The sequence below is a fragment of the Heterostelium album genome, assembly GCF_000004825.1.
Source record: "Heterostelium album PN500 unplaced genomic scaffold PPL_scaffold14, whole genome shotgun sequence".
NCBI classification, from domain to species: domain Eukaryota; phylum Evosea; class Eumycetozoa; order Acytosteliales; family Acytosteliaceae; genus Heterostelium; species Heterostelium album.
Window position 1 is genome coordinate 952,686 of NW_008805076.1, and position 13,849 is coordinate 966,534.

The following is a 13,849-nucleotide window of genomic DNA, read 5'->3' on the forward strand; positions in this document are numbered from 1 at the left end:
GGGATCAATCAAAAACCAACTTTGAACCTTGTTGTTTTCACAAAGTTTGCACATTTTCAATATTTTGAAAAATATGAATCATTTTTCTAATTTTGGCACGCTAAAAGTTTATAGCCTGGGATTAAATCGTTCTAAGTTACTCGTGTACGGAGTGTTTTCTTCGACCTTTCCGTACCTATTTTTAAAAGAATTCGACAGACTGACTACGTGGTAGATTTTGCAAAAGATAGAACTTAAAAAAAAGTAAAAAAATCAACTTTGAGATTAGACGCAAAATAAAAAATTTTGGACCCTCTAAAAACATGTACATTTTTACTCGTTGTGAGTTACAATTCTCGAATCAAAATTTTGTTTAAATCCTTTTTTAGGAAAAAGATTATCAACAATCTTTTTCGAATCATTTTTGCACTTTTATTCCCCAAAAGGTAATAAACATTAGGCACCATCAGAAGTAAAATGATTCCGTTGAGAGACAAACCGTGATCGCTAAATATCTAGCTTTTGTATAATAGTTTTTCAAAAAAAAATAAATAAATTTTTTTATTAGTTTGAAACGAGTGATTGATTGGACGAGTTTCATCTGGATATCTAATCACATGTAAAATTTTATTAAAATCAATAATAATATTATTATTTAAAAAAAATATGAAGAATAAATATTTATATATTTATATATTAATTATATTTATTTGTAATAATATTTCTTTTATTACAGCTATTCCAAGTTGTTTGTCACCTGACAACAATAATGTGCAATGGTGGTATATCAAAAAACTACCATTAACCAATGCATATTTGTACATGGACGAGCATAATGTAATTTTTCTTAGTGATATCACTCTGGCTGAAAGTGCACTTGGAAGAACGCTTGAGAGTATCAAAACCAATGAAGTTTTGATGTTCAATGACAAGCCTTGGCAGTTTGGTGACAAAAATGAAAATCAAGAGACACCTCTAAATGGCCAGTGGCAACCTGATCAGTATGGTACATCCAAAGGATTTGTTGCACTTACCAGTTCTGGAAATGGAATTCACGTAAAACACACTATGCCTGGTTTTCCTGCCATTTTGCCCACTAATAATGAGGTTGCAATGCCTTCAAGCTATCCAGGAAAGTGGTTCCCTCAAGACTACCATTTGGCTGATGAACAATCGATTAATTTGAATATCGGTCATTCATTTTTATGTCATACTCTTATCGGCCTTAGCAATTTAGAGATGACTGCATTTTTTAATACTTTAGTGCCATTGGTTCCAAAGATTTATTTTAACACATTCAGTGAAAGAAATCTAAGATTCTTGAATAATATATTTGAAGGATCAATCGTTGATTCCTCAGCCAAACAGTACATCAGCCCAACTATTGAAATCCACAGTGGTTTACAATCAAGTGCTTGGCAATCTTTCTTTGGATACACTACCGTTCCTGTAAGTAAATAGATGATATTGAATTACACTGTAACAAAGTTAATATAAATATAAATACTAATGATTCTATTGTATTAATTAGAGAGATGCCGTTGCAACTGCTAGTTTTAGTAGTTTGGTCGAGAATAGATTGCCAATTGATTTTTCAAATCAATACAACATACCTTTGGAGAGTAGACATTGGATATCGGATGTCGAGGCACCAGGATTTGCATTTGACAAACTCAGAATATGTCTTGGTGATTACCATCCAACTTTGTCTTCATCACCTGCCTCGTTTGTGTGTGTTGTTACCTCGAGTGCTGCCAATACTTTCCTAATCAATACTGCCTACAAACTTAGATCAAGTATTTGCTCGTCACTTGATTGTGAGACTAAACTGCAGAGTGATTTCAATGGAAAAGGTCAAGTTAGATTCCAAGTCAACACTGTCAGTACCAATATCGGTTCACTCCTTTCTCGTACTCCATTCGATTCAAGTCTTCCTGATACTGAATTGACTGTTGTACCTGCTTCCGATCCGTCATGTCAGAGTGATTGTGGTATCTTTGAATATCAAACCAATGAATTTGCTTCTGTTGATATTGTCAAGTATTACACTCCTGAGATTAGATTGTATCTGAAGGATAATAAGAGAGGTATTAGTATTCAATACTATTCTGAAGACTCTGAATACATTGTATACTCTACCATTCTAAAGTATCAAGACAATCTATTTTCACCAGAGACTGTCAGTACTTACGATACAAATGTATTAATGTTTTATCGTACTTTACAAATGTTGGTAGATTTGTATCCAATTGTCAACACTGATAGCACTTTCACACAACCACAAATTACAGTTAAAATTAATAATCAACACACAGCAATAATCAACGATAACAACAACTACGGAATACAAATCGATAACTTGTGTATTGATGATTTGTTCCTTTCATATTCTTATCACTACATAACATCATTAAATAATAACTATAAATTAGATTCTCTAAATATTAATGATCGAATTCAACAACAAGAATCAGATGAATATGCAGAACAATTGGCAACAAGCAAAGCATTGATTTATTCTTTCGCGCTCAAATTCAAACAGGTAAGAATGAAAAACCCCGCTCTTTTTATATTTTTTGATTGATCGTTAAATCAAAATATCTTACTAACTATTTTTTTATTTATTTTATTTATTTTTTATTTAATTTATTTTGATTATTTTTCTTATTTTTTTATTTATTTTTATTTATTTATTTTTATTTTTATTTTATTTTATTTTTCAAAATTAACAGGATATTTTCCCATATCTGAGATCAGATATAAAACAAATCATTCATTGTGATTCACCTGTTTCACTTGAAATCTATCAAAAGAATGGAGTTGTTCAACCAGTTGCTCGTTCTTCAGGACTCATTGCATCATTCCTTTGGGATATCATCGATAACCAAGCTGATCAAGATGAGATATTCTATCAAGATAGCTTTACCAGTGGATTAGATTCCTTATCATTCCCACTGATCAAAGAGATCATCAAAGAGAATGTTCCATCCGATATATTCACAGTCATTGATGTTCTAAAGTCAAAGATTCAGAGTTCTGTCATCGACACAACAATGATTTTTGACAACTTAGATCGTGTCATGAATTTAAATTATATTTACAAATGTAATTTCTGTTTGGATGTAAGTAATATTTAATTTATTATTTTATGAATATCATTCTAACAATCAAACTTTTTAATTTTCAGAGTCCAACAAATCCACCAACAGACCCAATTTATGAGATATTAGGAAGATATCAAGTTTGTGAATCGAATTTCCAAACACTTTCACTCAGTAAACTTTATGAAACTGTTGGAAAATGGGTTCAATTTGATGAACATCAAATATCATCCAATGTTATTTGGGATTCAATTTACGAATCTCCATTGATCAGATATTTACGTAGTTCACAATATTTGAAGAATCAGATTGGTATTCGAGATAGATATTACTGTAATAATCCAATGCACCAAGGTGATCCATTCTCTTCGATCACTCCACTTGGTCTTGATATTATCACGGAATTGATTGGTGTGTTAACTCAAACAGAAACAGTTATCACCTATGGAGACCACCTTTCAACCTATTTTATTCCATTGGAGAATGAACCAGAGGAAGGTTTTGGAATTGTCATGTTTGATGGAAAGATCTGTAGCTTTACTCATTCAACAAAAGTTGAGTTTGAAAGTGGAGAACTTCTTCAAAGTTGTCCAGTTGATCCATTCATTCTCTCCGTTGGACCATTGACAGGTGACACCAAAGATGAAACAACACTCATCATCAAAGGTCGAAATCTTCAATATCTCCTAGTAAAGTTTGGTGACATTTACCTCGAAGACTGTGACTATACCAATGAAGATGATCTCCACCAAAAGCAATGTACAATTCCATCTGGACTTGGAACCAAATCGATTTCAATCACTACACCAAAAGAACCTTCACTTAGACTTCCAAACACATTCCAATTCCAATACAATGCACCAACAATCAGTTCTCCACGACCATCTGAACAATTCAACACAGTAGGTTCAGAGATTACACTTTATGGAAGCAATCTTTTCTCCATGACATCAACAGTAAACGACATTAAGTTAAAGATTGGTGGAGTCTCAATCGCATTGATCTCTGGTGGCATCCAAGATTCAAAAGAATATATTACATTTAAAACCAGAGGATCTGGATGGAACAAAAATATTTCAATTGAAGTTGGTGGTCAAATTTATGAACAACTTGACTTTATTGATCATAAAGCACCAAACATCGATTCAATCTCCAAAGTAATGTGGAAAACCGATGGAGAAGAAGATATAATTATCACTGGTTCTCAATTTGGTGATGAATCTCTGACAATTGATGAATCACCAATCTCGAGTTTGACCTGCAATAGTCTCATTCGTGTCAGTGACAACAAGATTACTTGTAAATCTGTCATTGGTGGTGGAAAGAATCTTAAATTCAGTATTCATGTCGATTCACAACAATCCAACTTTTTACCTTTCGATTATATTGCACCAACTATTCTTCAAGTTGTTCAAGAACCATTCGTCAACACATCATATGGAGGTAATTTCTGGGTTGTTGGTCTCAATCTTGCAACAATGACCGAGTTTGTTCCATCAGTTAATATGTCCAATGATCATTATCAACTTTATGAGTGTATTGTAGATGAAGAAAGTGTTTGTTTTCCAAACAAGTTATATTCAAATGAAGATGGTCAAGTAATTGAAGTACCAACACAACAAACACCAGATAAAGATTTCGATCCATACATTGAAATAGATAAGGAATTCAGATCAATGGAATTTGATTGTATTAAGTGTAGACTACCAGCAGGTGTTGGAAATGACAACATTGTCATTCTTGAAGTTCTTCAACAACTATCTGGAAATTCAACAGACTCACTCGTTTTCCCAAGACCATTAATCTCCAAAGTAATCAACAATACATCTGGAACTGATGGTTCAGTAACACTCTCAATTTTTGGAACGAATTTCTCACCAAAAGAACAAAAATTCGTTTATGATGAAGAATCTGAGGATTATTATGAAGTTCCACTTATCGAATATGAACGTGGATTTGACAGAAGTAATATTTCCATTGGTCACTACCATTTTAAGAATATCACATGGGTGAATTCATCATTGGTACACACAGAGATCTATGCTGGTGTTGGTGCCAATCTTACAATTTCTCTCTTCTTGGGAAATCAATCAATGTTAAACATTGAACCAAATCAAATTCTATTTAATTTCTCATATGAAAGTAAGTTTTAAAAGTTTATATAATATTATTCTTATAAATTTGATAGATATTAACTTTATACACTCTCTTTCTATATTTTATTTTATATTTTAGGACCAAATATCTCGGCGATTGTTGGAAATTTGAATACAAGTGCCAACAATGAAATTACAATCAATGGTTTCAATTTCATTCCCAAAAATCAAACGTTTTTGAAACAATCAGATTTCGACACCAGTTATTTAACAATCGGAGAAAACAATTGCACAACACCAACTTGGACAAACTCAACTTCATTTACATGCACTCTCCACCCAGGAATTGGTGCCAACTTGACATTAACCGTTTTCATTGGAAATCAATCGAATATCGATGGAGTCAAGAATTTCTCTTATTCTGAACCTCACATTAAGAGTGTAGATTCAAGTGATACCAAAGGAGGATCAGTCATTACAATTCATGGTGTCAACTTTGTTCCGAAAGATGTTGATCCAAAAGACTCTAAAGTTTTAATCGATGACGTTGAATGTAAAAATATCAATTGGATTGATCAAGACAGAATCGAATGCACTCCACCACCTGGAATTGGTAAAAATATATCGTTGGAAGTTGGAATCGCCAATCAAAATACAACTGAAAACATATTCAAATACAATGAACCAAGCATTGAAGAGATTCCAAATGTTTTGACGCATGGTGAATTGATCACAATCAAAGGAACCAATTTCGTTCCGAAAGATGTTGATCCAAAAGGTTCCAATCTCACCATTAATGACGAACTTTGTGATGATATCACATTCATCGATGAAACACAAATATCATGCAAATTCCTCAAAGGTATCGGAAAAGACCAACCATTATCGATATCGATCGATTCACAAAGTGTCAAAGCTAAATTCAATTACAAAATACCAGAGATTACAGAAATACCAAACAGTGATACATCTGGATCAACGATCACAATCAAAGGAGATAACTTTGTTCCAAAAGATGTTCAAGATGGTGGACCAACCTCGAGTTATGTCGAAGTCAATGGAAAGAAATGCACAGATTACGATTGGATCGATCACAATCAACTTTCATGTAAAATACCAATTGGTATTGGAAAGAATGTTCCATTTAAACTTTACATTGGAAAACAAACACATTCAAACAATCAACATATCGATTATAATCGTAAGTTTAAAAAATACAAATATTTAAACAATTATTGATATTAATACTAATATTAATATCAAACTATAATAATAGCACCTTCACTGCCAAGTGATTCAGATTATTCGGGACCAACCAATGGTGATTTGACTTTGATGATCACAGGATCAAACTTTGTACCTTCTGATTTGGCATCATCAACACCAACCAATGATCAAAACAATTATGTAAAGATTGGTGGTAAATCATGTCAATCACTGACTTGGAAAGATTCGAACTCATTACAATGTAAGATTCCAATTGGTACTGGTGTCAAGAAATCAATTGAAATCAAAGTTGGAGGTCAATTAAATCAACAAAATACCTATTTCTCTTATGACAGTATGTTAAAATTATTTTACAATCAACAATAATAATTATAATTATAGTATATTTTTATTAATATGATAACTTGTTTCTATTTCTAACTTTAGAACCAACAATACGTGAAATAACACCAGAGAAAGGAAGAATGGCAAGAAATACAATCGTCACTATCAAAGGAACCAATTTTGGAAATGTCCAAGATAAAGTCAGCATCGATGGTAAAGATTGTAATGTTTTCACATGGAATCATGAACAGATTGTATGTGTTGCTCCTCAATCCAGTTCTGAAGGTGAGAAAACAGTTTCAGTAACAGTTGACTCACAACAATCGAATCAAAACATCAAATACACCTATTATGACAAACCAAAGATTGAGAGAATCGAACCAAAAGAAGGATCAATCGATGGAGATGAACAATTGACAATCTATGGATCGAATTTGATTGAAGATGGAAGTACATTGAAGGTATACTTTAAGAAACAAGAATGTCCAGTTGTTTCTTCAACAAAAGATCAAATCGTATTCACCAACAAGAAAGGAGCTGGTCAAAACATTGAAATTTATATCAAATTGGTAAATTCAAAACTTTCTGATCAAATTTCAAATACAAACACTGAATTCTCTTTCACTGGTAAGTTTTTATTGAATAATAATCAATTAATTATCATAGAATTATATCTAACTTTTCTTGCTTTTTTAGGTCCATCTATCAGCAAAATTAATCCAGAATCTGGAGATAAGAACACGAAACAACCAATTGAAATTACTGGTACAAATCTTGGACTTGTTGGAGATGAACCATCTGTCATGATTGGCTCGAAAGAATGTTCCAATGTCAAAGTGATCTCATCATCAAAGGTGACATGCATTGTTCCAACTTCTTCAACTGCAAAAGTAGAACCAGTCAAGTTAACCTTTTATTCTAAAGAAGCCACCTCATCCTATGAGTACACTGAAGAAGAAAGCAGCAGTGAAAGTGAAAGTAGCAGTAGTGACAGTGTATCTGATAGCACTGAAGAGCCTGAGCCTGAGCCTGAAGAAATTATCACCCAAATGTTCTATATTATTGGAGTTCCACCAATTGTTTGGCCAGTACCACCAGGTCCACCTCCAATCATCCCAGTTCCTGTTATGGTTGTAAATGTTCTAAAAGGATCGACTGCATTCGAAATCTTTAGAAAAACGATGATATTGAAAACACCAGACAATTTTGAATTCCCATTCTCAGACTTTGACTCTATCAAGATCGATTGGGGAAAGATCACATCCTCTAGTCTCACCAAATCTAAATTTAAAATTAAAATTAGATTCAAGATTAGTTTCAAATTAAAGAGTGGAAAATCATGGTCATGCGAATCTGACAGCTCTGATGAAGATGATAATGATTCAGATGGATGGACTCGACCAACAGTAGAAGGAGGTCCACCTCAAGGTAAATTCCCACAATGGTTATTGCCAGCTGGAAGCGATCCAAATCAAATTCCAACTGAATTACCAAACCCTCCAGCACTCCTCCTCAAATCTAAAATCAAAGGTCGTCTCTTTGAAGACAAGAATCAAAACATGAAATTTGATGGTGATGATACTCCAATCACCAATAATCAAACGTTTATGATTGGAATTGTCAATGATGATGGAGATTACACCAATGGTAAAGTCAACTCTGATGGAACATATGAAGTGGAGACTGACAAACAACTTGGTCTTTACACTTTGGTTGTGACATCAATACCAATATTTAGCAATGCAAACTACTTCCTTCCACAAACCAGATTCCATATTCCATTCACTTTTGAAGGATATGAACAGAATATTCCTGTTTTCACCAAATCACCACTTGGATGTTTGGGAACTGTCGAAACCTATTCAAAGAAGATCACATTACAATATGGTGAATATAATTTGTTGGATTTCGGAGTCTACATGTTTGAAACTTCCACTCCTAAATTCCCAGATTATTGTCAAGTCAATCTCTTTGCAAATAAGATTGCCATCAAATATAGTAAGTAGTTTAAAATAAAAGTAAATATAAATGATCATATACTAACGATGGTTCGATTAATTTTCAACAGAGACAACATCAGATTTAACATTATTCTTGGATACCAATTTAGATGGAAGTCCAGATAGCTCAATATCTTCAGTTGATTACGATGTTTTATCGACTGTTGATGGAAAACAGTTAATTCGTAGCTATTCTTATAAGGATAAGAAATCATTTGATTTACCATCGAGTTCATACATTCGATTCAAAGAAAGTACAGAAATGACACCAATCATCAACAACTATTATGTTAAAGTTGAAGATCCAAATAAGATTTCAACAATTTCAAGCAAACTTGGATTCATAAACATTGCACCATCAAAGACGATCTCATTCACTGGTTCCAATTCACAAATACTTTCACTCACCTTTGGAAAGTTCACCAAACAATTCTTTACCAATATCGAATGGACTGACACCACATTATCATTCACACCAAAGACCAATCAAACTGTAATTTTCAGCAAAGATGATGAAGACACCAATGGTCGAATCGCCTCACCAAATGGAAATCAATATGTTCTCAACAAAATCACTTTTGGAAATGTTGAAATTGTCAATCAATGTATGTTTATTTTTTATTTTATATATTTTGTTAAAAAGTACTCATTTATTAACAAAATTTATTCTATTTATTATTTAGATCTATTCTCAAATGTAATTCCAAGTACTGGTGATAAGATTGTGATATCGAATGATTACCCATTCAAAACAGCATCCTATTTTATTGATTCCGTTCAAATTAAATGTGATGTTCTTGATTCACTCCATTATAAATGTGATATCCCAGCGTCAACTGGAGGAGTAAATACCAAACAAATTACATCCAAATGGAATGATATGAATCTTTATAACATTCATACTCTCACCTATTCTCAATCACAAACCACCACAACATCATCAACAACATCCAGCACTGGAACTTCATCAACTACTGGTGGAGTAACCACCACTGGTGAGATAACTACAAGCTCATCAACTACTGGTGGAATAACCACCACTGGTGAGATAACAACAACTTCAACAACATCAACAACTGGTGGTGGTGGTTCATTTTCAAGCTATATCTATGGTTATATTCACGATGACAGAAATTATAACAATCAATATGATCAAGGTGAACCATTCTTGACAAACTTCAAAATTCAAGTTATTGGAAATAATAACTTTGATTATAGAACCACAAGTAATGAAAGTGGAATCTTTGAATTCAGAGTTGTCGAACCTGGAACTTACAAGATCACAATTGATTCAGATATCGATGAAATACCATACTTTATTCCAATACAAACTGTTTATGTCAGAGTTTCCAATCAACTCACAATTGTTTCAAATATTACTGTTTTCTCGAAATGTAAGTAATTTCTTCCACTTCAACCACATTGTACCATATTAATAATATTATTTATTAAATTAGCAAATTATGAATGTTTCGGAACAATATCCAATGCAGAACGAGAAACACTTTCAATTCAATATGGTTCATTTGATTTATCAAACTTTAACTATAATTTTAATTCATATTATCAAACCTATTCAGTAAGTGACCATTTATAATTTATAAATTCCTCAAAAAAAAAAAACTAATTGTATTTTTAAACTATTAGTTCCCACCAATTTGTAATGTAATCTTGGAAGACTCAATTATTACAGTTAAATATAGTATGTATATTCACAATAATAACTCGAATTCAATTATTTATTTATTTACTAATATTAATAATAACTTTTAGAATCAATGTTAAATTTATCAGTTTTCTATGATGAGAATTTCAATGGATTAAATGATGATAATGCAACATACCCAGTGAATATATCAGTTTTAGTTCAATCGAATTTGAAAGGTAAACAATTGGAAAGATCGTTTATCATTGATAAAGCTCCATACTTTATTGTGACGGATATTCCAGGTGACTCTTTTATCAATATGACACAAAGAACAGATTCATGGAATACAACAATCGGATTCAACACCAAAAACTATTCAATTCCAGATGCAACATTATTCTCAACAATCGATGACAGTTTAATATTGTTTACATCGAATCCAAACAACACAATATCATTATTCAATGACAGAACTATCTCAAACAACACTCTTATCATTCCATTTGGCAAATACAATTCAACATTCTTTGATAATCTTTCATGGAATACTTCAAATTTGACATTGACCACAATGCCAGATCAAATTGTTGTAATAACATTGAACAATGGTTCATCGATAGTCATTGAAAACAATCAAACAGCCAACTTTATTAATTTCAATATTACAACAATTGAATTGATCTATTTAGATCTTTTCAAAGAACTCCCATTGATCCCATTGGTTGGTGGTTCTATTAAGTTATTCAATGTTTATTGGAATTATTCGATTCAACCAGAGTTATCAATTGAAGGATTCAAGATGAACTGTTTAATTTCATCAATTGACTCATCTTTTGTTGATTGTTCAGTTCCACCATATTTGATTGGTGATCTCAAGAAAGCAATCAAAGTTACTTGGAATGGAATGGATTTGTACCAAAATGGATTTATTACCTATGAAACACCTTTGACAACAACGTCAACAACATCAACCAGCACCACTGGAATTCCAACAACAACTGGTGGTTCTGACACAACAACGACTGGTGGTTCTGGTTCAACTACGACTACATCGACAACTGGTGATTCAACAACAGCCGGAAGTACAACAGCTGGAAGTACAACAGGAGGCACAACTCAAACAACTTTACTTGTTGGATACCTATTTAATGACACCAATTTCGATGGAATCTTTGATTCTTCCGAAAAACCAATGAGAAATATCAAAGTTGAAATTGTTGGACCTGTCAATTCAAGTACAACAACCTCATCGACAGGTCAGTTTAGTTTCATCAATTTGATTCCAGGATCATATGAAATCAAAGTCGATTTCAATGAATCATCAAAGTTCTACAATCCAATTGGAAATTATACAATGCAGGTCACCAATCAATTTATGATCCAAAGAAACATTGCACTATTCTGGAAATGTATGTATTTTCTGCTATAATTAATCATTTGATACAAAATATTAACACTTTTTTTAATTTTTAAACTCAAGCACCTCTTGGATGTGTCGGATCAGCAACAACATCAGATTGGACATATTTGGTTCAATATGGATCACACAACTTGACAATATTCAAGTTGAATACCACAAATATCAATTCAACAGCATTTGTTCTTCCAGACTATTGTGTTGGAACTGTTGTCAACAATGAAACAATTGAAATCAAATACAGTAAGTAATTACTATAAAAAAAAAATTTTTACATATAATAATAACATTAATATTAACTATTAATTTTAAAACTCATAGAAACTTCAATCAATTTAACATTGTATTATGATATTAATATCAACGGAACACTCGATGAATCAGATCTCAAAGTCAATAACACTGTCAATTCAACAATCATGATCACATCGATTGTCAATAATCAAACAATCATCAGAAACATGACATCATTGATGATTCCATCGACATTGTTGATTGATCTTCCATCGAATTCAACATTCACAATCATTTCAGATCCACAATCCAAAACATCAGCAATTCTCAACAACCATCAAATCAGTTTATCAAACTTCACAACATTACACACAGTTAATCAATCATTTGCATTCTATAATGAATATCAAAACAACACATTGACACTTGGAAATAATGAAACAATCTCAACATTCACAATTCCATATGGTAAATACAATGTATCGTACTTGGCAACACTTGGATTCAATTCAAGTTCCATTAAATTCAGAACCAATGTCAATCAATCAGTATTACTAAACTATGAGACTGAAACATTAAACATCTCAAATAGTACCATTCAAGTGTTTAACACATCAGGTCTTGATTCAATCGAACTTTATGATCCAAGTAAGTAAAATTAATAGATTTTAATATTGTTTATTCGCTATACTAATATTCATAACAATAATTTAAATAGATCTATTCAATATTTCATTCATTCCAAGTCATGGATCATCAATCAATCTAACCAACAGATATTGGAATTTGAATCAAGCAAATATTTCAATTGAAGGAGTCAATATCGATTGTCATAAACTCAATGATACTGACCAATTCGTATCATGTTCAATTCCAAGATATATTGTTGGTAACTGGACAAGATCAGTTTCGATTTCAATGAACAACCACACACTTTATCCAAACTACACAATCACCTATCAAAACAATTGTTCGAATTGTACTCTTGAACAAAAGTTACTCTCCCAATGGACTGTTGATAATGTTAACTATTACCAATATGAAGCGAATATCACCAATTATGGAAGTCACGATCTTTCATTCATGGAGATATCAATTGGTAATGATGAAAGCATTTCAAATATGTGGGGTGCCACCAAACTCCAACAATATCTCTACTCATTGAACATTGAAGGTGTATTTAAGAGCAATACAAGTGACAATCTTGTTTACATCACCAACTCAAGTAAACCACTTGATCTTTTCATTGTTTATTGCACAGAGTTTATTTCAACACCAATACCAACAACACCAATAACACCAGAACAAAGTTCAAACAAAGTCAGAACATCATCTTTTAGAAGCATGTCCAACAACAACAATGACAACAACTGTAACTTTGAGATCACACAAACAATCATGAGTAATTGGACAACAGGTGATCAACATTATACACTTTACTACATGGTAATGAAGAATATCGATAACACCACCACCAATAAGCACCAACATGTCGAAATCACAATCGACACAAACATTGAATCGATCTATGGAATCAAAGAACAAACAACAACAAACAACTATTCAATCGATATCGACACTGACAACAAACAATTACAAAAAGAATTTGTCATCATTACAACCAACACTGACATTGATCCAATCATTTCAATCAATCAATGTTCTTAATTATTTTTAAATTAATCAATAAATACAATCAAATTATTTCATTTAATCTTAGAAAATTTTAGAATATTCACCTACAAAAATTCTTATTATCATTCTAAATACAAAGATATATCGTTCTTAAATTCTATACTTGAACTAACCTATAGAGTTTACAA

The 13,849-nt window shown here is 32.1% G+C and overlaps 1 protein-coding gene across 1 annotated transcript; it reads left to right on the top strand.

The window, feature by feature from the left end:
* Window positions 1–302: 302 nt before the first annotated feature.
* PPL_10707 (uncharacterized protein) lies at window positions 303–13,694 on the top strand (the record flags this gene model as incomplete). Its single annotated transcript, XM_020581474.1, has 17 exons — window positions 303–321; window positions 716–1,428; window positions 1,511–2,521; window positions 2,712–3,101; window positions 3,167–5,222; window positions 5,316–6,377; window positions 6,453–6,737; window positions 6,830–7,354; window positions 7,424–8,725; window positions 8,796–9,332; window positions 9,411–10,121; window positions 10,185–10,306; window positions 10,375–10,429; window positions 10,501–11,784; window positions 11,856–12,035; window positions 12,114–12,674; window positions 12,745–13,694. The coding sequence occupies 17 exons, from the start codon at window positions 303–305 to the stop codon at window positions 13,692–13,694; spliced, it is 11,763 nt and encodes a 3,920-aa protein (XP_020428261.1).
* Window positions 13,695–13,849: the final 155 nt, after the last annotated feature.